The 22,047-nt window shown below is 37.8% G+C and overlaps 5 protein-coding genes across 6 annotated transcripts; 2 read left to right on the forward strand and 3 right to left on the reverse strand.

Moving 5' to 3' along the window:
* Positions 1 to 1,978: 1,978 nt before the first annotated feature.
* Positions 1,979 to 4,519, reverse strand: LOC134743858 (protein CFAP276). Its single transcript, XM_063677485.1, has 3 exons — positions 4,018 to 4,519; positions 3,658 to 3,820; positions 1,979 to 2,743 (listed from the first exon to the last, which is right to left on the reverse strand). Exons 1-3 carry the CDS (start codon positions 4,215 to 4,217, stop codon positions 2,603 to 2,605), a joined length of 504 nt encoding a protein of 167 aa, XP_063533555.1. The 5' UTR covers positions 4,218 to 4,519; the 3' UTR covers positions 1,979 to 2,602.
* Positions 4,520 to 7,478: 2,959 nt separating this feature from the next.
* On the forward strand, positions 7,479 to 10,925 carry LOC134744050 (serine/arginine-rich splicing factor 2). 2 transcript variants are annotated; one of them, XM_063677711.1, is made up of 4 exons: positions 7,479 to 7,811; positions 7,895 to 8,035; positions 8,604 to 8,786; positions 9,299 to 10,925. In XM_063677711.1, exons 1-3 carry the CDS (start codon positions 7,630 to 7,632, stop codon positions 8,776 to 8,778), a joined length of 498 nt encoding a protein of 165 aa, XP_063533781.1. In that variant the 5' UTR covers positions 7,479 to 7,629; the 3' UTR covers positions 8,779 to 8,786; positions 9,299 to 10,925. The 2 variants fall into 2 exon arrangements, with proteins under 2 accessions (XP_063533781.1, XP_063533782.1); XM_063677712.1 differs by having other exon boundaries at positions 7,895 to 8,017.
* Positions 10,926 to 13,363: 2,438 nt separating this feature from the next.
* Positions 13,364 to 14,878, reverse strand: LOC134744051 (U3 small nucleolar RNA-interacting protein 2). The gene has a single exon (XM_063677713.1). It carries the CDS (start codon positions 14,755 to 14,757, stop codon positions 13,405 to 13,407), a length of 1,353 nt encoding a protein of 450 aa, XP_063533783.1. The 5' UTR covers positions 14,758 to 14,878; the 3' UTR covers positions 13,364 to 13,404.
* An 885-nt stretch (positions 14,879 to 15,763) lies between these two features.
* LOC134744052 (INO80 complex subunit C) lies at positions 15,764 to 16,573 on the reverse strand. The gene is made up of 2 exons (XM_063677714.1): positions 16,359 to 16,573; positions 15,764 to 16,214 (listed from the first exon to the last, which is right to left on the reverse strand). The coding sequence occupies exons 1-2, from the start codon at positions 16,504 to 16,506 to the stop codon at positions 16,015 to 16,017; spliced, it is 348 nt and encodes a 115-aa protein (XP_063533784.1). The 5' UTR covers positions 16,507 to 16,573; the 3' UTR covers positions 15,764 to 16,014.
* A 498-nt stretch (positions 16,574 to 17,071) lies between these two features.
* On the forward strand, positions 17,072 to 19,734 carry LOC134744053 (ribosome biogenesis regulatory protein homolog). Its single transcript, XM_063677715.1, has 5 exons — positions 17,072 to 17,294; positions 17,435 to 17,713; positions 17,959 to 18,178; positions 18,712 to 18,974; positions 19,521 to 19,734. The coding sequence occupies exons 1-5, from the start codon at positions 17,146 to 17,148 to the stop codon at positions 19,669 to 19,671; spliced, it is 1,062 nt and encodes a 353-aa protein (XP_063533785.1). The 5' UTR covers positions 17,072 to 17,145; the 3' UTR covers positions 19,672 to 19,734.
* Positions 19,735 to 22,047: the final 2,313 nt, after the last annotated feature.

The raw sequence follows: 22,047 nt of genomic DNA on the forward strand, positions 1-22,047 counted from the left end.
AAAAGAAAAGAAAAATTTACTTGGCATTGGCAGTAAGTAACAATCTCTAGGAGGATATAACCATTTGTTTATATCCTCTTAGCTATTACCTACTACATGCCTACTACCAACTACTACTTCCTACTAACGAACGTAGTGATTTGATTATTATACTTTTTGCATGGTAGCCTCCTGAACGCACGTTTTTTGCAGTGTGGGTTGCGATTGAAAAATTCCTCGATTGAGTTCGCTCTATACTCTTTTACGCCATGAGTTGATGTTGTTTTGACAACAAACCAGCATAGAAGCGGAGCGGAGCGTGAATCTCGCGACCATCTCGCGACCTAAACGCGTAAGCGCCATGAGTTTTGTTCGCGTGGTACAGGTTTCGATTGCGACAATTTCATTCATTGGTTTGGCTTCTATAGTAATAAATAATATCTCAATGGCTATATAACGAGAAGCTTTATCAAGAGCGCATTGGCTAATCGACACAGACGCAGGATAATATATGTCAGCCCTTATAGAGAAATAAATATAATTAAAATAATACAATATACATAGAAATCATTGTAATTTATAATAGCTTAGGGATTCACCAAATATTTATACATTGAGGGGCTGTTTTTCTTTCACTAAACAATACAATTTTCACACTGGGTAAAACAGTACAAATTTATAGCAACTGTAGTTAGACTGGACCGCAGCCCGGGCCGCCACAGCCCCCAAAGTAGTTGACCACTCCGCAGCACCCGCCGTACAGGCCGCTCCGGCCGCAGGGCACGAAGCGCGGCCCGAAGTAAGCGCTACGGCACCCGCAACAAGGCCCGCAACACATTGCTTACTAAGTTAGAGAAATATGTGGAAAAACTGGAATTTCTGATATTTTTTATTAGTTTTTTTTACTAATTTAAATAGTATGTACGTGGTATGTACTATGGAAAAGTCAGTCAATTTATGTCATAGACATAGAATAACTTTTTTATTCTATCACGCGATAAAATCAAAAGGAAATGCAATAGTTATTTGTGCAACAAGAGAGGAAAGTTGGTTTTTCTTGCGAGTGTTTATTTTGAGTCCTGAGAAAGCGAAAGATTCTATAATTGAATCACGAGCGAAGCGAGTGATTCTAAGGTAGAATCTTGAGCGTAGCGAGGGACTCAAAAACACGAGATGTAAAATAACTTTGCGCTCGTGTTGCACACATAATTTTTCACCTCAGTAGTGAGAACATATTAAAGGTTAAAATGTATTTCGAATTACGCAGAATAAACAGAAAAAAAAAGTATTATAAGATGTACGATACGATAAGATACGATACGAGACCAGACCGGACCGTACCGTACCGTACCATAAAAAAAAGTAATAAAAGTATGAAGTTCATGGCCTTCACTAAATTAAAAAGCTACATTGTTTCACTCCCTGGAGTGAGGAAAGTCGCACTTTCCTCACTCCAGGGAGTGACGAAAGTAGGCTTGTTCGAGCTGCTGAGGTGAAAAGAGTATTTTTATTTTATAAAGCGCGATAAAGGTGGTTGACGATTGAAGTTCCTTTTAGTTCCTATTTGAAATAGGTTTGAAGTACGCGTCTTATTTTTTTATTTTAATTTGCCACCTTTTTTTAACCTTTTCGACACAAACGACGGATTTATGTGACGTGGCGTCTGATGTGTGACAGCTTTTGTGTTTGACACGGCGTCGTAAAGGTTAATATTAATAAATTAATAATATTTATCAATCAAAAAAACCGGTCAAATGCGAGTCGGACTCGCGCACCGAGGGTTCCGCACTTTTTAGTATTTGTTGTTATAGCGGCAACAGAAATACATCATCTGTGAAAATTTCAACTGTATAGCTATCATGGTTCATGACTTTCATGAGATACAGCCTGGTGACAGACAGGCAGACGGACAGACGGACAGCGGAGTCTTAGTAGGGTTCCGTTTTTACCCTTTGGGTACGGAACCCTAAAAATCAAACACCGGAAGTGAAAAAGCCAATTACAGAAAACAAAACATTTATTTGAAGCAAACCAACTTATTTTCTCTCCTAATGATTTATTGTTTGATAAGGGACAATAATAACATTTTTAATAACTATAATTAGATATGAAAACAAGTAATGGTTACAATATTTACAAAGAATAGTTAGCATTAGCACACAAGGTTGATTAGGACATACTTCAAAGCATAATGCAAAAAATTGCAAGTCTTTATTATCTTATCTTACAGCACCAAATAATTTAAACAAGTTATGACCTAATCTGAAAAACTACAGATATTTTAGCTTCCGACTGGAAGCCATGATTTAATTTATTTATGATTAAATAATTAGGAATTTTTGCGTTGAAGCAAAATTCCCTGAGTTCGACCACTTTTGAAATTCGCGCCTTTTTCTGGGTTGCCAGAATATATGTACAATAGAAGAAGTATTTGCTCAAGTTTTTTATTTATGCATGGGTCATACCAGAATAAGGTACTTTTGCCGCCGACCGGCTTGCGGCTGTAGCCCTGTAGCCGGGGTTGGTCTGCGAGGAGTGCACGCCGTTCATGAGCTTCACTTCACGCTGAATGGCGACCGCCGCTGCGTCACTTGCCTCAGCCCGCCGCCGCGTTTTATCTTTATTAGTAGAAGAAAATGGCGCCGCCGGCCGGCTTGCGGCTGTAGCCGGGGTTGGTCTGCGACGAGTGCACGCCGGAATTCATGAGCTTCACGCTGAATGGCGACCGCCGTTCGGTCAGCCCGCCGCGTTTTAGCGGGTGATCCTGCAATAACATAAAAATATTAGAATTATAGAATCTTTTAGCGCTGATCTTGGCGCTTTTTTAGCGAAAGACTGCCTGTAGTATTTTCTGTATTGAGGTGAGCAATAAAGAATATTTTTGTGGTCTAATGGGGTTGGCAATTGTCAAAGGGTTGCAAAGATGGCGCCATCATAGCTTGCCTCTCTTTCTATGAGATTTGGGTTAAAGAGCTGGCATCCAGGGCATAAAATTCCATTAAAAAAAAACACAATTCTAGAGCTCGCTCCACACTCGCAGATCTGCGAAATAGATTCCACACTCGCGTTCGCTGCTTCGGGCCGCGATTCGCGCACGAGTGTGCAGGGGGCTAAGAGCCCTTACATTGAAAAGTATAACGACTGAGGTGAAGCGAACGCTATTAAGTCATACTGCCAAACGTTCTATACGTGCAGCCTGTGGATCAAATATACGAAGCAAGCTTACGGCGCCCTGCGCGTCTAATTTAATAATGGGTATAGAATGCTGTTGGGGCTGCCGCGGTTTTGCAGTGCATCTGGGATGTTTGCGGAGGCACGAATGGATGATTTCTACGCCATTATGAGAAAACGCTCAGTATCTCAGATGCACCGTCTGAGAAACAGCTCCAACAGTTTTCTAACCGAAATTGGAGAGCCTTGATAATCCCTTCTTTAAGTATTGGGCCTTAATGCATGTCCCATTCTACCGGATGGATAAGTGACTGGTATGCAATTTTTTAATGTAAATAATGTATATACTTCAATATAATTTGTGTTGTCAATACTAACATAGTGATAAGTACTATTGTAACTAACCAATCATTTATGGATCATTGATGTCCGAAATAAAGTCTTAATAATAACCCGCTCTATAGACTTTGGTTCGGTTTACATGGATAAGGTGATTTAAAAACTTACTAGAACCACAGCAGTACGTTTATCGCACGTGTTCCTCAGCCTCCGCCAGGTGTCGCAGCCGATGGTCTCCGGCTGGAGGTATAGGTCCTCCTTGTCTGCGAATCGTTCCGTTGAATGGTTGTATGTGGCCGCTAGCACTATGTCTAGACTGTCGTCTGGAATGCTGCAAAAATACACAGTTTTTAAATTAATAGGGCTAACAGACGGGCGTACCAGATCGCGACTTGGTCGAGCAGGCTTATCTCTTTCTCGCTTCCACTCATAATTGCGTCCTTCGGCTTCATAGGCAGGGTCACTACCCAGCAAGGCCAGAACCGGTCGTCAACTTGTATTAAATAAAACCTAATGAATAAAACTTACGCGAACGGGTGGAAGTAGCTCATTTTTCTTACACTAGCGAGTGTGTGGTGAGAGAACAACCGATATCCAGTCGAACCTTGGTGCTTTTCTTTTGTAGCAAGGATTATTTCTTTGGTGAGCACGCCCTCCTTCCTCAGATCAGGAAGGAGCTTTTTATTTCTCACTTGCTTAACTTTACCACCTTGTTCTTTAGGAGTCATGGTGATTCACTGTGATAATTTAACGAAATTAAATAAAATTACCCCAATTTGAAACTCATTACCGAAATATAATCATTTAATGCTGTTGCATAGCAACGGTTGGCTGTGCAAATACCCAAACAACCTACAAAGTGAAAACCAAGGAGATGCATTCGCTGCATTCTATACCCAGGATTTGCCCAGGATTGCCCGGAATTGCCCGGAATGCTTTTAACATAAGATTTTTTATTTAATGTTAGTTAAATTTATTTTAAAATAATTAACGCCTCAACGGTCGTATTCTACCATGATGAGATCGTCAGACAGGATTTCCTTTAATTTTTGCACAACTCAACACTGCCCCTTCCTTCACTACCCCTCAGAATAATGACTAAAGCAAAGAAGCCGGGCAAAAATAAAAGCTTGGTAAAAGATATCGTATTCACAACACGTTATTACTTTTTGTCTATGAGTGAGTGAGACAACAATCCGCAAGTTCTTTCGTTTTTTTCAGTATTGTCATAAGATGAACTGAGGGAAATGTCAAATGGTCCTATGTGGTTCTATAATATAATCCAGCCAAATAAAATATAAGTTCGTTATTTCACAGGTAGGTGTCAACTGTAACAACTTACATAGTCGTATTATTTTAGTTGAAATATTTCGGGATGTTTCAGCGGTCATCTTGGTTTATTTTAATTATATTCTTGCTATTCCTGAAAGATTGTTGGAAAACGTGTTGAGTTTTTATTTGTAATGGTTTGAAGTTCCCTTTGTGATAATGTCTTGTGTGATCGAGGGCTGTAAATCGCATACAGGAAGAAAAGAAAATACGCACGAACCGATAACCCTTAATCGGTGAGTTTTGTTCAATTTTGAAGAAATTAATTTATAGGACCTGACCCTAAACATAGAAATCGATATATTGTTTATGTAATTATTACTTGCATTCAAGTCTATATAGATTTTTGCATAAATTTTCGAACTTATCTGCTAAGTATGAAAGGTTATATTTTTGGCATAGTGATGTATCGACCTCAGATCAATAACCTATCGACATTTACAGCTTTCTTATAGTTTGGCCCAGGACTGTCTCATTTTAATTGATGAGTACAGTCAAGGGCATAAATATATATACATTCCCAAAGTCTCAAAAATATGTGTACGCTCAGACAATAAAATCGTGTTCACATATTTTTAAGCCATTTGTCTGGATCGATATTTTTGCCTTCGACTGTACCTATAGTTTTCTTTGTTCTTACTTACTGACAGATTGTGTTTGCCAGACTATAGTTTAATACTAAAAACCGGTCAAGTGCGGGTCGGACGCGCGCACCAAGGGGACCGTACTTTTTAGTATTTGTTGTTATAGCGGCAACAGAAATACATCATCTGTAAAAATTTCAACTGTCTAGCTATCACGGTTCATGAGATACAGCCTGGTGACAGGCAGACGGACAGCGAAGTATTAGTAATAGGGTCCCGTTTTTACCATTTGGGTACGGAACCCTAATAAAAAAGACATTAATGATCATTGATGAATGTTCCTTTTATTAATATTGTTGGTCACAAGACTCAACTTTTTATTTCAGATTTCCAAAGGACGACGAATAGGGGATATTACTGCAATGTTCTGCCACCAGAGTGCAGCACTAGCTTTTTTAGTGCACCGTAGAGTAACTTATTCATACTGTACCTTTAACAGGTTTTTGACAAGTTTTCAGGGGACCTACCGGAAAACTCGAATCCGAAATTTCGTTATCTAGCTGCCTCTTTATCGCTCGAATACGCAAGAGTGACAGAGATGTTAGATAACGAAAGTTCGATTTTCTTGTTTCGCGATAGACCCTCAGATTGTGATAGTGGCGCCACCTACGCCGAGTTTCGCGTAATATTCCCTATTATTAAATAAAAAAAATATATTACACGAACGTTTTTTTTTTTCATTTTCTATTTGGTACAGTCAGCTGCACAGAAAAGGTACCCCACGTCCATACTAATTTACAGAACTTTGTATGCAGGGGGGGTGCCTTTTCTCTGCAGCTGACTGTACATGACTAGAAACTATACTTAGTCTTTTAGCATTAGAAAAAACGGTAAACCATTTCCACGTGTCTTTTTATTGACAAGTTTTTTTATAAATATAGCAATATTTTACTTATGAAAGCAAAAGTATGTAAATGATCGTATATTATATTTGTTGTGACTTATTTTTAAGGTGTTTTTCGATAAAACGACACGTTAAGATCGCTCGCCTTCTTTCTAATGATAAAAAAACGAGTGGTATAGTTAGACGGTTCTGAGTGGTAGACTGCAAATGAGATAAAAGCTATATTAGGTACATGCATTAATCCTCATATCAGGCGGCTCTTTGATTCCAAGGATTGCATAATTTTTATACTTTTTAATGATTTTTAGAATATGAAAATTATAAAAAGTATAAAAGTTATGCAATCCTTGTATTCCACGCATTTCATTTCATTTCAACGAGCCGCCTGCTACAGATGTCTTGAAATTGACGCGTTTTTTCAGGTTCAACTTTCATTAGCCAGATCAATTTGCCAATTTCGTGATTATTCTTTTACACGGCACATAAACTTATGCATAATTTATCGATATAAAAAGTCGACACAGTCACATCCCTAGCAAATTATCAAACTTATGACACCGTACGTAAATGAGAAATAACAAGCATATATGCATCTCTTTTCGGCACATTATCTAATTCGTAAGGAAGTAAAGTACGGGTATACATATTTGCGAAGCATTTTTGCCCGACTTCTTTGCTTTAGTCATTATTCTGAGCACTACCCATTGCTAAAGTGGTAACACCATGATTGTGATGAGTGATCCCTTCCGTTTCCATCCGTTTCCCACTTCAGCTCAGTGTTGCAACTTGCATAGAAAGATAATTTAAATAGGGGGTTTTTAGCCACCTGTTAACCTGATACAAATTAGTTAAATAAATACTATGGCGTTTATCGTAATGTACATAGAGTTAGACCAAAAAGAGTCTGCAACGATTTTGATAGCAAAGGCAATGTAAGTGTTATTTATACGTCATAATTTCATAGAAGTTTGACATTTAAAATTACACTTGCATTGCACTGCGTGTGCTATCAAAATCGTTGCAGGTTTTTCTTGGGCTGACTACAAATTTAAATGACTAATATTTAAAAAAAGTTACGATTGCATTACAATGATTTTAGATTTTATTTAATTTTCTAAATCTGGGATTTTTTAAGACAGTACATGGCAACTCGGCGACCACGCATCAAATCAAATGCGCACCACACCGACACCGACGCCATTTTCTGTCAACGGAGTCTTAAGTTGCGTGCTCGCTGGACGCCATTTTATTAAAATAATAGTTCCAATTATCTCTAGTGAAAACTATTTTATTTTATATAAGTGAACGTTAAGTAAGTTCAAAATGAGTTACGGAAGACCTCCGCCGCGTATTGACGGCATGGTGTCGTTGAAAGTGGACAATCTCACATATCGTACTACCCCTGAAGATTTACGCCGCGTTTTCGAAAGGTGTGGGGAAGTAGGCGACATTTATATTCCCCGTGATCGTTACACAAGGGAAAGCAGAGGATTCGCTTTTGTCAGGTATTATTTTGTCTTATTTACTACTGATTTTTGCCGGCGTAAAATGGCCACGCTTGGGTTAACCTTGCTTTGGTTTGTTGTAGGTTCTACGACCGACGCGATGCGGAGGAAGCGCTGGACTCGCTCGACGGACGCATGCTGGATGGAAGGGAGCTGCGAGTGCAGATGGCTCGCTACGGAAGGCCTTCGTCGCCCTACAGAAGCCGGTACGACCGCAGACGCAGGTACGGTGTTGTAGCCTACCGTGTTCTGTCAAATTTATTAATAAGCATGACTAACATTTTTTAAATTTCATAACAATTACAAGTAAAGCCATTTATATTTTATCTTTTGAAAATGGATACTTCCATAGTAGGTAAATTGATTTGTTAACAGTCTCTACCACCATCTACAGTCTTCAAATCCGTGTGTGTTAAATGGGGCACTAGATAAAATAACCAACATTAACAAAAACGATATATACTCCTTACTACTCCTTATGAGTAATGGATTAATGATATTTTACAAATAACCACACATTAATTATTATTGCTTTATACATATATGAAAATTGTAATGTTTTTAAATAAAAATGCTTCTATCTGCATTATTTAGGACAATCACCTGAAGCTCGGCACAGGATTGAACTCTAAAGTGACAAAGCAGTCTTCACATTAGATGCGGATCCGCACGCCGCTCCGGTGTGCGAGTGGGACATAACTACATGCACAGGGCTGTCACGCACCAGAGCAGTGTGTGTATCCACATCAGTGTGACTGCACAAACTGTCAACTGACCAACATATGTTTCCAGCGGCTCCCGCTCCGGGTCTCGCTCACGTCGCCGCTCCCGCACTCGCTCGCGTTCCCGCAAGCGCTCGTACTCGCGCAGCCGCTCGCGCTCCCGCAGCCGCAGCCGCTCGGACTCCAAGAGCTCGCGCGGGCGCTCCCGCAGTCGCTCGCATTCCAGGTCACGCTCCAGGCATTGAAGTGCTGAGTAAGTTTTAATATTGTTACACAATTAATTCTAAATCAATGTTTTAGACAAAGGTACTAAACATAATTTCGAAATTCTGATTGGACCTGTTTTCTTATATATTTTAGATAATTATTCACTGATACAAGATGCTGTTGCATATTGCAGTAAAATACCACGACAATTTTTCAATTACTATTGTTTGTACTTGTACCATAATTTCACTTGTACAATAATTGGCTTTCTAATTCTATTATAGTTTTTTGATATGTATAGCACTGTTGGTTTTTTCCATGTACCAAAATAAAATAAATAAAATAAAATAATATTGTATAATAATTGGTCTATGAATAATTTTTTTTAGAAATTAGCCTATGCCCTGAACTGGAAACATCAGAGTTTTCTAGAATGTTAAAACGTGAATTTTGGAACTATAACTGGTTTTTTCCCCCAACCATTCAAGTTCTTCTAGAATAATCTAGAACTAAAGGATCTTCTTTATATTAACTAAACATTATGCTTTTTTGTTCCAGGTTGAGAGTACCGGTTTAGAGCTGAAGCTGTGCCAGCTAACTCGTGCACTCTTCGGCCAAGGTACTAGCTCTCACTTTAGCCCCACAGACCTAACTATGTCCGACATAGTGGCAAATTTTAACGTAACAAATTACCTTTTAAGTTCTTCACTTAGATTAACAACAACTCTTAATAATTTTGTCTTCTTTTTTTATTATTTGCATTATCAGACTGTTATGTAGCAAGTTGATAACTTATCAGATATCAAATTTTCCTGATTGATTTTTAATTTGTGTAATTAGGCTCAAGTTCTGTTCTGATTATTTTACTACATTTAAAAAAGGCTCCTTGACACAAATGCTTGTGTATTGTGTTTTGTGATTCTCGAAAAATCTATTTAAGGAGAATATTATTGTGTATTTAGAAATGTATAACATATGAATTCATCAGTTTGTGTAATTAATCACCAATATAGGTGTGACCATAAAGGTCCTTAGATATATTTCAGGTTAGAATCATTACCCAGGAGATCATGTAACCCGTGGGCATTATGGGCTAAATTGGGACTTTTTGGGACACCCTCATGATGTGGTAACAGAAATTAACAACCAAATGCCTTTCAGTTCTTTTTTTTGTATAATTTCAAAATTGTTAGCCGCTAAGGTACTATGCCCTTGAAATGAACAAATTAGTCAAAAACTTAAAAGAAGTTTACACACATTACCTTTTGCTTTTGTAATTTGATAAATCACAATCAAAATACAAATTGGGCCATTTTCAGTCAAAAAGTTTTCCAATAATTTGTAAGTGCATTTAAGGCTAACTGACAGCCAAAAATAAGTAACTTTTTTGCTGGAAATGACCCACATAAAATCTATTTAATAGCCATATGCTTTGAAAGTGTAATTGTACGAACAAGGACATGTTATTTTAGCTTGAATTTTTTATTGTAATGTACCATCGTGCACACTGTTAGCTGGCAATTCGTAACCTCACTGTAAAAACAGAGGTCAACGGATGGTCAATGGACAGTGTTTGTGTAGTACAATATTAACGTATGTATGTGTGTGCTCAGGGCGGAGCGGGGGAGCGCGTGTGGAGGGTGCGGGGAGGCGGGGCGAGGGGGGTTGCGGAGCTGACAACTGCTGTTTTGCTGTTGTTGCTGTTCATAAAGTTATGAGTAAACGTTTTATATTATTGACCAACCAGACTTGTCTCACGTAGGTACTTAAAATGACCCATACGTTTAACAGTATTTTTAAAACAGCATTTTTATACCTAATAAATTAAAAAATGTACACCTTTTTGAAGTTAGACACTAGTAATGACAGATGCTGTGCTGGTGATCGCGAACTAACGTTTGCATTTGTTTGGCAGGCCGCGAGCAGGTGCCGCTGGCCTGCTGTGGCAGTTTCCCGCTGATTGCTGTGTTTGCAGACTTTCCAGATGCGTCTAGGTTTCATGTACAGGACTACGCCCCCCGCCAATGCGAGTTAGCTTAGTACACCCGTATATTTTCTTTCGAGATTTTATTTAGAGTTAGATTGAAGATTTTTGAAGTTGCAAGAGAGAAGACATCGACAGGACACCTGGGATTTGGATTCTGTATGTAGGTTAAAATGTCGTAAATAAATAGAGTTAACACGAGTGGTTTTGTTTTATTTGTGAACACTTACAAAGATCCCTCATCATTTTCGTAATTATGGTATTCTAACATATGGTTGGGTTAAATGAGTTATTTTTATTTTATTTAATAGATGGATACAGTATGGAAAAAACGTGCCTCGAAAATCACGAAAATTTGATTCTCGATCACATAGCGCCACTACCTTTGGCCTACTCTCGTATAAAGGGCGTTGACGGTTTCGTTTGTTATTTAACGATTTTAACGCATATCAATGAAAGAACATTGGTCAAAATCGTATAAAAATAATTAATACAGATAAAAAAATTATTTATCCATATTTAAATACATTTTATCGTAATTATATAAATCTTAATTTTTAGTTTTAAAGTGTGTCGATAGATGGCAGTGAATTTACTGTGGTTATAAAATTTACTATGACAGTACCGCTCTATCCTGTTATATCCTCTTTGGTTAAATCAACTTTAGCTATAGTTACACAATTCCCTATGTCACTAAAAACCTGGTAAATTGTATTGTATTGTATGGTTTTAAATTAACGTAAGCTCAAAATTGACCATCTACCAAAGATTACTTACGGAGTTATATCTATCTTTGCATCTACCAAGCATGTTAGTTTAGTAGCTAAACATGTTACAACAATAGTAAAATTGTCCCCTGGCTGACGTGACAGAATAACAAGAAATAGTTGTACAGTCAGCGTCAAATATATTGTAGCAGCCAGTGGCCAAAATAGTTCCGTCACACCGTACTAAATATATGGTGTAACGAACTATTTGACCACTTGCAGCTATAATATGTTTCGATGCTGATTGTACAGCCGGCAGGGCTAGATTAAAAACTAAAATTAGCTTCTGCAGCATTTATCCTAAATAGGGAATGCAAAGCGGTTTTTATTTGTATGAAATTTCGATTAATAACCGGTTTTTTCATACAATTAAAAACCGGTTTGTATTCCCTAATCCAGGGGTCGGCAAATTTGAGAATAGCCACCGCAGTCACAAAAGTTTGACTGGTCCGTTATTGTTTGTGTATTGTGAGAAGCCCGAGTTTGCCGGTCCCTGCTCTACAAGCTGGCATTAGTTGTAGGGACTCGGCGACTTTCGTGCGCAAGCAAGTCACTCTATTTAATAAGCTCCCTACTGACCTAAAAGCCATTACGGATTGGTTTTTATTTAAGCGTAGGTTGAAGTCGTTCTTATTGACTAGATGCTCCTATAGTATTGATGAAATATTTGATGTCGCTAATTTAAGGTATTTATAATTGTTATTTAGTATTAGTATAAATGTGTTTATTATTATTGTTATTTATAAATTGTATTCAATGTGATTTCTGACACAATGATTGTATTGTTTAAGAATAAAATAAAAATGAAATAATACGCGCACGGCTCCTAGCTGAAGCAAGTGAAGGCGCGAGCTACTGCTCTACAAACATACTGCATGATTGGTGATAAGCGGTGTCTTAGCCCATAGTTGCGTACTACAGTAGGCTTAGCATAGGAGCGGCGACAGTATCTCGCGATGCGATTTTGGTATTAAGAAAAGGTAGATGGGTAGGGTAGATATTTGCTGAGAGGGTCGAATGGATTTACCCGAGTTTGAAGAGCCGACACACATAAATAAATAAATATTATAAGACATTCTTACACAGATTGACTAAGTCCCACAGTAAGCTCAAGAAGGCTTGTGTTATGGGTACTCAGACAACGATATACGACCCGATAGGGACCAGGGCTATAACCGCGAAAATCGAAGTTCGCAAATTGCGGGGTTCTTTCTCTGTCACTCTAATTAAGGGTTCATTGGAGTAAAAGAGAAAGATCCCCGCAATTTACGACTTTCGCGGTAGGCCCTGGGGGCCACGTTCGACGTGTTGCCTCTCTATCGCACTTGTAAATTCGTACGTAAGTGTGACGTGACAGCGAGGCAAGGCAACACGCGGAACGTGATTCGCGGTAGGCCCTCAGAAAAAGATAGGCAACCTAACTGATTCATATTGTGTATGTTGTATACTCTCCATTGGAACTTAGTTCGTTTGACATAACACTATTGACTACTATCTTATCTGTACATAATGTTAAGCAAATAAACGTATTTCATTTGGTTGGCAAATAAGTTAAATTTGAAAAATTCATTAAAAATATTCATGACCATATTTTTTAGGCAACCCTATTGATATATGTTCAGGAACATATTTTCTTTGTTAAAATATAAGTTTCAAGATCAATGAAGGTCGACCTTACATGGGATCTGACACCATAACTTTTTTGAGATATGGGTTATAATCACAGTTATAATATTGGATTGGAGGCTTAGGCATGGGCATAATATAAAGGGCCCTCCACACTCGTACGCGAGTCTAGTTCGTAATTAGTGAAATCGACTCCACACTCGCGTTCTGGAGCACGCTTAAGGTTGAGAGAGTAAAACTACAAACTGAAAAATAAAATGATTCATTGTTTTATAATTAACAACATACTATGACTTAATATTAAAATTTACAACTAATATGCCATTCTTAGCACTCCCTACTTTGAACCATCTCCCTGACTTGTGTTCTTGTCCAATGGCTGCATACAACTGAGTCCCGTCACTAGTAAAATCCATGGAATTCACAAAGCCATTAATTTCTATACTAAACATAGGTGATACTTTTCTATATGCATCACTGACTTTCCATAATCGAATAAAGTTATCATAGGAACCCGATGCAAACACATCGGAGTTTAACAATGTAGCTAAACTTGTTATCCATTTAGGTACATTGTTTTCGGAGCCATGGGCCTCTGTAACGGTGCACAGTGGTTTCTTTTTCAACACACTCCAAACACACAAGGAGCCATTGTCACTTCCCGATACAAAATGCTCCTCATCTAATAGTTTCACTTCATCCAAGCTACCTACTGGTCCATTGAATATTAACTGCGATTCTTCTACTATTTTCCATATCCGAACTGAAGCATCTCTTCCACCGGCCGATATCGCTCTTTCTCTGGTCAATGCATCAATAGATGTAATAGAAGACTGGTGGCCAAATAATGTTTCAATGTAAGCCATTTCGTCTAAAGACCAAATTTTTATAGACCGGTCTTTGCTTGCTGAATACAATTCATGAGTATTTTTCCTAAACACAAGTCCTGTCACTTTGTCTTTATGGCCTCTGAAGGTATGAACGTGTTTCAATGTAATGGGGTCCCATATTTGCACATCTTTAGACTCATCTGAGGAAGCAAGGTATTTCGTGTCAGAGGATAGGGCTACTGCTGATACACTTCCATTAATATACTTGGAATGCGTTTTGAAGGTCAGGCTGCCGAGTTTCCGCTTCTCCTTGATACCCCACTTGACTATAGTGCCGCACTTGCTGCCTGTGAATGCGAATTGACCGTCACTGCTCACGCACACGCAAGTCAAAGGTAGCTTGTGTTCCCGGGCACGAATGAGCCTGATATCACTCTCAGCAGGAGCCACGTAGTTGTCCGCTACTTCCACGCGTAGTTTACCCTTTAGTTCTAAGTAGTCCCTTTGCAAACGCTTCCCAATCGCATCGTCGTCTACCTCCTTTAACTCTGCACGCTTCGCTTCTTCTTTCTCTATTTCTTCTAGATACTTCTTCGCGAGCCGCAACTTCTTCTGCTCCGCTGTTTCATGGTCGCTTTCGGATTCTTCGGCGTCGGAAAACTTCTTAAAATCTACATCACTGCCGGAGGAATCGTGGCCGTTTTCGAGGTTAGAAACATCTTGTCTCTTCGGCTTAACTTTCTTGATTTTCTCGCCTTTTCTTTTGTGGACTTGCCTTGATTTTCCTTTTAAGAAGAAGGATGAAGACATTTCTCTAAATTTGCTTACTCCAATCCTATATTTTTATTAAGAAATCCCAAAATTAATTCCATAAACCACACGTGTAGGCGACTTTCGTTGACGTTTGTTTGTCACAAACCACATTTGAGTTTGACAACTGCAACTGACAACCACTGAAATTCTGTCAAAATATGTCTGTTCGAGGAATTGTAAAAGACGTGCTAAAGGAACAGTTTTTCTTTTTAATTCATAATAAATTGGATTATAGTTTGTCAAAGGACTGTCTCATTTCAAACATAGACAGAGAGAATCATACTATCTTTGTCTTATTCTAGTACTAGCACCCAAAAGAAAAGGAGGAGTATAGTTTTTTTTGTTCTTATTTACTGACAATTTGGTTTGAACATTATATATGCAAAAGAAGTATTTAAACAATATATAGAGAAACCAGTATAGTACATAATACTGTTCACTATAGCTATACCAAAGAATATAATACTTACTAAGCTATACCCACGCTACACCTCATTACAATGGACCACAAGTTAATGCTGATGGTTGTTTATTATTATAGTTAGTAAAACCTAATTGGCAGTAAATAAGAACAAAAAAAAAAACTGTATTCATCCTTTTCTTTTGCGTGCTAGTACTAGTGTAAGACAAAGATAGTATGATTCTCTCTGTCTATGTTTGAAATGAGACAGTCCTTTGACAAACTATATTTTTTATTTATACAATACAAATGGGATACTGGTTTGTACAGTCCAATAATAACCGGTAAAGATGAATTGAGGCATTTTCTATGAAAAGGGACCTTATTGTCGATGGCGCTTACGCCGCACAGCGTCGCGCGGCATTGTATTTATACCGGAGCATCGTTAATAATGGCGTAAGTGCCATCGACAATAAGGTCCCGTTTTATAGAAAAAACCACAATTCAATTCAAGTCAATAGTATACATTCTGCTCTTTTTCTATCAATACATTTCTATTTTTCAAATTCTCACACATCAAACTTTAAATAATCCTTTACCTCCTTGTATTACAAATGTTTATTATCAACACACATTCATAAGTACAATCAAAGAGTATAATAGTATAAGTATAGAGTACAATACATATTTATGTCAAAAAATACCAAAAAATAAATCAAACTTTAAACTAATTATTACTAATACCTCGTTAATTATTAGTAATAATTATTACTAACTCCTTGTTACATTATGTTACATTTGTATCGCTTCAATTTCATCAAAACAGTCTTTACAACAGTTTTTCTATCTAGTCCTTATCCAACAATAGTGTTCGCTCCTCTTAACTGCAGGAAGCCAGCAGTTATATCCATGGGTAAACTCCTCACCGTTGCAAATTCCTCCGCATTGCTGTAGTACAGTTTGGAATGGCGGTCCATGTAGGGAGCGGGGAGGCCTGAGATGTCTGAGTACTTCTTAGTTGGCTTGAATGTTGGTGGAGCATTTATTGAATAATCTGTAAATATAACAACATGGTAAATAAAACACAAGAGCATGGTTACTTTTTTTCTTAATGGCTAATCAACCATATGCTTTTTAAAAGAAATGTCTTGACATACACAGTACTGCAGTGCACATACTTAAAATAGAAAATACTTACAAAGCACAATATCGTTTGGCCATGGTAAAGCTCGTTCTGCTGTAAGAATTTGTTTCAAAGATCTCCACATGCGCTTTTTGCAGCCACTCTTGACTAAGAATTTGTTCTCTGTTTTAAAACTGTACACTTTATCTGCATTAGCAGTCATGATTTAAACAGAATATTGTTAATTTAAGCTTATTAAATTTATTTCGATTATTTCCGGATCACTTTAAGGGTTTTGTTATGACAGGTTATGACAGCTTAAATAATACCAGCTCTAAGTTTTAAAATGATTCTGGTTAATCTGGTTTTTCCCTTGAGAGGTGCTCAAGGGAAAAACCAGATTAACCAGAATCATACTTTTACGACTATATTTAACAATTTTCGAAATTTATTAGTGCATTAAGTAGTATTTATTTAGTTAATAAAATGTACGGTATGTTAAGGGCCCTCCACATTCGCGTTCGCGGCTTCGCGCCGCGTAGTCTGGTCTGAAATCGGCTATACCACAAAAATCTGCCTTTTATACAATATTTACGGAAGTAGGATATTTCTGGTGTACACATGGTATACAACACATACAACTGTACATGGTAACTCTAGATTACCGGAAATGGTAACATCTTAGGTAACATTCATAAAATACATTCGGCTAAGGAATTAATAAACATACGAGCATTTTTTAACGAAGCTCAAATGGCTTGGTACGTCCCCACACGTGTTTGACAGTAACGTCAAAAAAGTTAGGTTAGGAATTCCTTTGAACCTTTGTATACAGTGAAATGTGTTGATTTTACGCACTAAAATGGATATAGTTAATGAAATTTTAGAGAAAGAACAGAAAAAAGCGGAAAAATATAAGCCTATCACCGTAGAAAAGCACTTAGATGTAGAATTTGACATCGGAACTCTTCTTGCATTTGACTCAAATGACTTGGACACAAAAAAGTTAAAGTAAGTGGCCGATAGTTACTGTTTTAATTTGATTATCTTATCGCCACTATTAAAGACAAGTTTTCTTGTTAATTAATCCCGTTATAAAACGTTTAAGCTACAGTAAATGTTTATTTTTAATCAATTGCATTTCCTTACAGTGCAAACAAAAGCAGAGATGAATACTTACAATCGTTATCCCGCGACAACACACAACTGTTACTCAACAAGATCTGGGAGCTCCCCACCGAGAGGGTGGAAGAGGCTATAGTAGTGAAGCTGCCGGAGCCCACCACAATACTGCCAAGAGCCAAGCCAGTACCAAAGCCCAGGCCGCTGACCAAGTGGCAGGAGTTTGCTAAAGCCAAGGGCATTACTAAGAAGAAGAAGGATAAACTTGAATGGGATGAACAGTTGCAGAAATGGGTGCCACTTTATGGGTAAGTTTTACACATTTTTTATTTTGTACAGTGTTTACATAATAAAAAAAATGTTTATTTCTTCAAAATTCAAAATATAACATTTAAAACTTTCGCGTTTTGAACACATATTAAATCACATTTACAATCGGGCCTTTATGTATCAGGTCATAATTAAAATGTAGTATGTAATTTTAGAAAAAAAAAATGCACTTGTGAATGCTGCTTTAGATAATTTTTATTTTTTTATTTTTCACACATTCCAGATTCAGAAAGGCAGCTGCAGAGAAAGAGAAGAACTGGTTAATAGAGGTCCCACAGAATTTGGACCCCATGACAGACATGTACGAGAAGAAGGCCGAGGCCAAGTCGGAGAAGGTGGCCAAGAATGAGCTGCAGAGGCTCAAGAACGTTGCAAGAGCCAAGAAAGTCAAGATTCCTAGAGTTGGACTACCTGTTACATCTGATAAAGCTTCTGCTAATCAGGTATTGTTTTTTAGTAAATAGACTAAGTTTGAAAGAGATTTTTCAGGAAAGCACCTCATGCCTTTAACTTGCACTATTCGATATAATGTGATGCCATTTCATACAAAATCGGTAAATAATCAAAAACACCTAAGTTATTTTTAGGGGTAAGGGCAAACCTGTTTCATATAAAAAATAAATCGGTTACAAAACTAGAAGAATGTTTTTTTAGGGTAGCTCCCCTACACGAAAAGTGGGGATGTTTTTTTTTTGCCTCAACACTGTAGTGTGTGGTGTCATTGTATGGGTCTTTCAAACCGAATATGGGTCTTCAAAAACCGTTTTTTGATAAAAGTAATATTTTCGGAAAAAAATACTGAAAGAAAAAATTTTTTGTCCCCCCTCTAATTTTTGAACCATGGGTCCAAAAATATGAAAAAAATACTAGAATATTAATATTCATTTTGACATTGTGTATGATGTTATTGAATATTTTTTTTTAATTCTCCTGGGCTTTGAATTCTATCAAATTTGTAAAAAAAAACCTATTCCAGCTAGCAACCGCAGCAACAGTCGCCCGAGCATCCACAGCCTCCCTTGGCAAGTTCCAAGACCGCCTGCCCAAGGAAAAGGATGCCCGAGGCAAAGGCGTACATGAACTCATCCCCGGGAAGGATAGAAAGAGAAAGCTGCCGGTACCCACAGCGCAGGTTGAGAGGGAGAATAACCTTAATTTGCTGGACAGCATATTGAACAAGCGGCCGAAGATTGACATGGATAAGGCTGTGGCTAAACATATAGCTAATGAGCAAGTGCAGTAAGTTGTAAAGTTAATTTTTTCATGGTCAATATGGTAAAGACGGGCATATAAAATTTATTGCTGGTCATAAATTTATTTATATTATACTCCTGCTCTACAGACCTGTAAGGGCTGTAAGTGAAGTATGTGTACAAACACAAGTTTTTTTTTTATCTGGTTTTTATTGAGGCTTTGGAAAACAAGAGTTATAAGCAACGAAAGAGCTTGTAGACGGTCTTACCCATATTTACCTTAAATCTGCTAGATTGAATTAAATTTACACTGCAAATAGTAAAGTTTCCAAAAAGTTATGTTCTGGAAAAGGAAATAAAGGAAATATTCATTTTTCAAACAAATTTGTCTACATCACCAAACCGAGTTTGTGGTAACTACTGGATTTTTTTTCCCAGTAGTTACCACTAGTAAAAGGGGGGGAAAAAATTCCCAGTTGTTACCAGTGGTAACAACTTATTGGCAACTGGTAACAACTAGTGGGAATAACCCGAAAATTACTCCAACATCGCAATGTAATAAAATTTCATCATTGAATTTTCTTATTACCAGGAGATCAGAAGAAAAGAAGAGCAGCAAGCCGAAGGGCAAACCCCGCAAGGGCAAGACGGGGAATCCCAGCAAGTTCACCGCCAAGAAGCCCAAGGCGGGCGCCGGCCAGCGCAACCCGGGCAAGAAGGCCGGCGGCCGGAAGAGGAGGTAGTGGAAAGATGGAACCTTGGAACGTTCGCTTAAGATGTTTATACAGTAAAGTATTTAAGAGTTAGCCACTTGTTTTATTATTGGAGAATTTTTAACCCTTTATATTACCACTCTTACAAGGAACTATTTGCAGAAAATTCGCTTAGATATTCTAATAACCGCGAACATGAATTCCAGTTCCCAGTATTTATTCCTACTAGTTACCACCAAGTTCTTACCAGTGGTAACAACTGAGAATTTTTTCATACTTCTCCGAAGTTACACTTTTTACTTCTTTACATCAGTATTGAACATTACAATATTGTAGTGGTACTGAGAAAAATAATTCCCAGAATATCAACTCGCTTCGGTGGTTACTAGTGAGAATATTTTCTCAGTTGTTCCCAGTGGTAAAAGTTGAGAAAAAAAGTTGTTACCACTGGTTACAACTTGGTGGTAACATATGGGAGTAACCCACTTTTAACAGCCAATCATTCACCAAATGTTACCTCAGTGAGCTAAATAAGAAGCCTTGTTTATGTTCAATATTTATTCCTTCAACAATGAACGTTCTAAATGTTCTAATACGAGTTCACCATTATGGCTCCTCTACACGATGGGCCATACTGGCCCACTAAGATGGGCCAGCGTGTAGCGAGGGTAGTGGTGTCGAATAGCTTATGATGCGATGGGATGGCCACGGTGTCGGTTTTTCGTCCGCACATCAAACGTGGCCCATTCCATAGTGCGTGCTCTCAACCATCGCATCAATCGCATGGCCATCTCGCTGGCCCATCATGTAGAGGAGTCATTACACAGACACTGCCACTACCATCGAGAGCAACAGAGGGGCTTTACACACACTTGACTAAATTCGAGAAGGGGAGACCCAGGTGCATTGGCAGCATCAACGTATAGACCTAGAAACTTTTTTTTAAGGTTCAGAATTTCGATTGGTAAGCTTTTAAATACCTAATTGCCATGTTGCTAATAATGTTATATTTTAAACTTACCGCGGTCTGCCCTATCTCTTATTAAAATATAACGTTATTAGCAACATGGCAATTAGGTATTTAAAAGCTCACCAATCGAAATTCTGAACCTTAAAAAAAGTTCCTAGGTCTATACGTTGTAGTTTAATAATCTATAAACTTATACAGAAAGAAATTCAATTCCAGTCATTGGGCGAATAGTGTAAATACCAACAAAATGTATGGGATATAATTATAGCAAAATAAGGCTCTTTCAATAAAATTGAGTTTCTATTTCTATGAAAGCCGATTTTCAGCCCACCGTGCGCGGTACGCGATGCAGTTGGTCCCGTCGTCGGCCGCGTTGGGGCGCGCGCCCACTGCAAGGGGCGCACGCCGCGCGAGCGCAACTCACGAAAATCCTTGTAGAACATGTATGTAAAGTATTTTATGTAAAGATATCTCCATGTTCCTCCACAGCTAAAATTTTGAAATATATACATATATATTATAGCTCGTCGGTGAATGTATCACTGGTGAAAAAATTGGATAGGTCTCTAACGTGGAAGTACAAAAAACAAAGTTTAGTCAGCATTTTCTTTATTTTTTTCTATGACATATTGAAAATGTAATTTATGTCATATAATCATTGTTAGTACATGTACAATATATGTGACGCACGCTAAAATCGGTTGGCTAGAACAAAATATTGACGAAAAATCATATTTAGTTTTTTTTGTTGACTAAAAACTAGTTTAGGGGGCTGAAATTTTGTATTCTGATTACTAATGTAAAGCCACACCACCCATAAACATTACAAGCTCAAACTCCGTGGGGACAGAAAAACTTAGCTTATCCTGGCACGGCCTTTGCAACCTTTTTTTATAAGAACGGGATTATTTCCACAGAGAAAAATCATTTAAAACAACTTGTATAAAAGTTTAACTAAAAATAAAAAAGTTGCGCGCCAGTGTCTCAGTATTACACGGGTAAATGTTTCATGGTGTTGAAATAAAGGTATACTATATACTAAAAACACTAATATTAAAGTGTCTCTAACTTTTTCAAGTCTGTTCTTGCTCGCTACTGGGTAATTTTTCATATTACTATTTCAATTTGATATACCGCGGTGTGGCATCCTAAAACCCGATCAATGGTAATTGTGCGCCAACAGCTTTTTTTTACTTTAAATTTCTAATTTTGGAGCAAAGTAGGCACATTTTAATTTTTTACGGTATAACACTTTTAACTCTCGCGTTTTGTACACATAATTAATGTTATTAATGTCATTAGATGTCACATAATTAATATTGAAATTTAATCGCGTTAGACCCGGTAATAGCCGGGTACACACAGCGAAGCGGCGCGCGCGAGGCACTTCTAAAAATGTCGATACAACACGCGCGCCTCGGCCAAGGCACGTCTAC

Source organism: Cydia strobilella, chromosome 9 (assembly GCF_947568885.1).
Source record: "Cydia strobilella chromosome 9, ilCydStro3.1, whole genome shotgun sequence".
NCBI lineage: Eukaryota > Metazoa > Arthropoda > Insecta > Lepidoptera > Tortricidae > Cydia > Cydia strobilella.

What these genes read in the sequence shown, in the direction of transcription:
- LOC134743858 (XM_063677485.1), bottom strand. Translation starts at nt 4,217, where the DNA reads ATGACTCCTAAAGAACAAGGTGGTAAAGTTAAGCAAGTGAGAAATAAA. An exon ending in AGCTACTTCCACCCGTTCGC is followed by an intron (nt 3,821 to 4,017) that starts GTAAGTTTTATT and finishes GTATTTTTGCAG; the next exon opens with CATTCCAGACGACAGTCTAG. An exon ending in AACGTACTGCTGTGGTTCTA is followed by an intron (nt 2,744 to 3,657) that starts GTAAGTTTTTAA and finishes ATGTTATTGCAG; the next exon opens with GATCACCCGCTAAAACGCGG.
- LOC134744050 (XM_063677711.1), top strand. Translation starts at nt 7,630, where the DNA reads ATGAGTTACGGAAGACCTCCGCCGCGTATTGACGGCATGGTGTCGTTG. An exon ending in AGAGGATTCGCTTTTGTCAG is followed by an intron (nt 7,812 to 7,894) that starts GTATTATTTTGT and finishes GGTTTGTTGTAG; the next exon opens with GTTCTACGACCGACGCGATG. An exon ending in CGGTACGACCGCAGACGCAG is followed by an intron (nt 8,036 to 8,603) that starts GTACGGTGTTGT and finishes ATATGTTTCCAG; the next exon opens with CGGCTCCCGCTCCGGGTCTC.
- LOC134744051 (XM_063677713.1), bottom strand. Translation starts at nt 14,757, where the DNA reads ATGTCTTCATCCTTCTTCTTAAAAGGAAAATCAAGGCAAGTCCACAAA.
- LOC134744052 (XM_063677714.1), bottom strand. Translation starts at nt 16,506, where the DNA reads ATGACTGCTAATGCAGATAAAGTGTACAGTTTTAAAACAGAGAACAAA. An exon ending in GCCAAACGATATTGTGCTTT is followed by an intron (nt 16,215 to 16,358) that starts GTAAGTATTTTC and finishes TTATATTTACAG; the next exon opens with ATTATTCAATAAATGCTCCA.
- LOC134744053 (XM_063677715.1), top strand. Translation starts at nt 17,146, where the DNA reads ATGGATATAGTTAATGAAATTTTAGAGAAAGAACAGAAAAAAGCGGAA. An exon ending in TTGGACACAAAAAAGTTAAA is followed by an intron (nt 17,295 to 17,434) that starts GTAAGTGGCCGA and finishes ATTTCCTTACAG; the next exon opens with TGCAAACAAAAGCAGAGATG. An exon ending in AAATGGGTGCCACTTTATGG is followed by an intron (nt 17,714 to 17,958) that starts GTAAGTTTTACA and finishes CACACATTCCAG; the next exon opens with ATTCAGAAAGGCAGCTGCAG.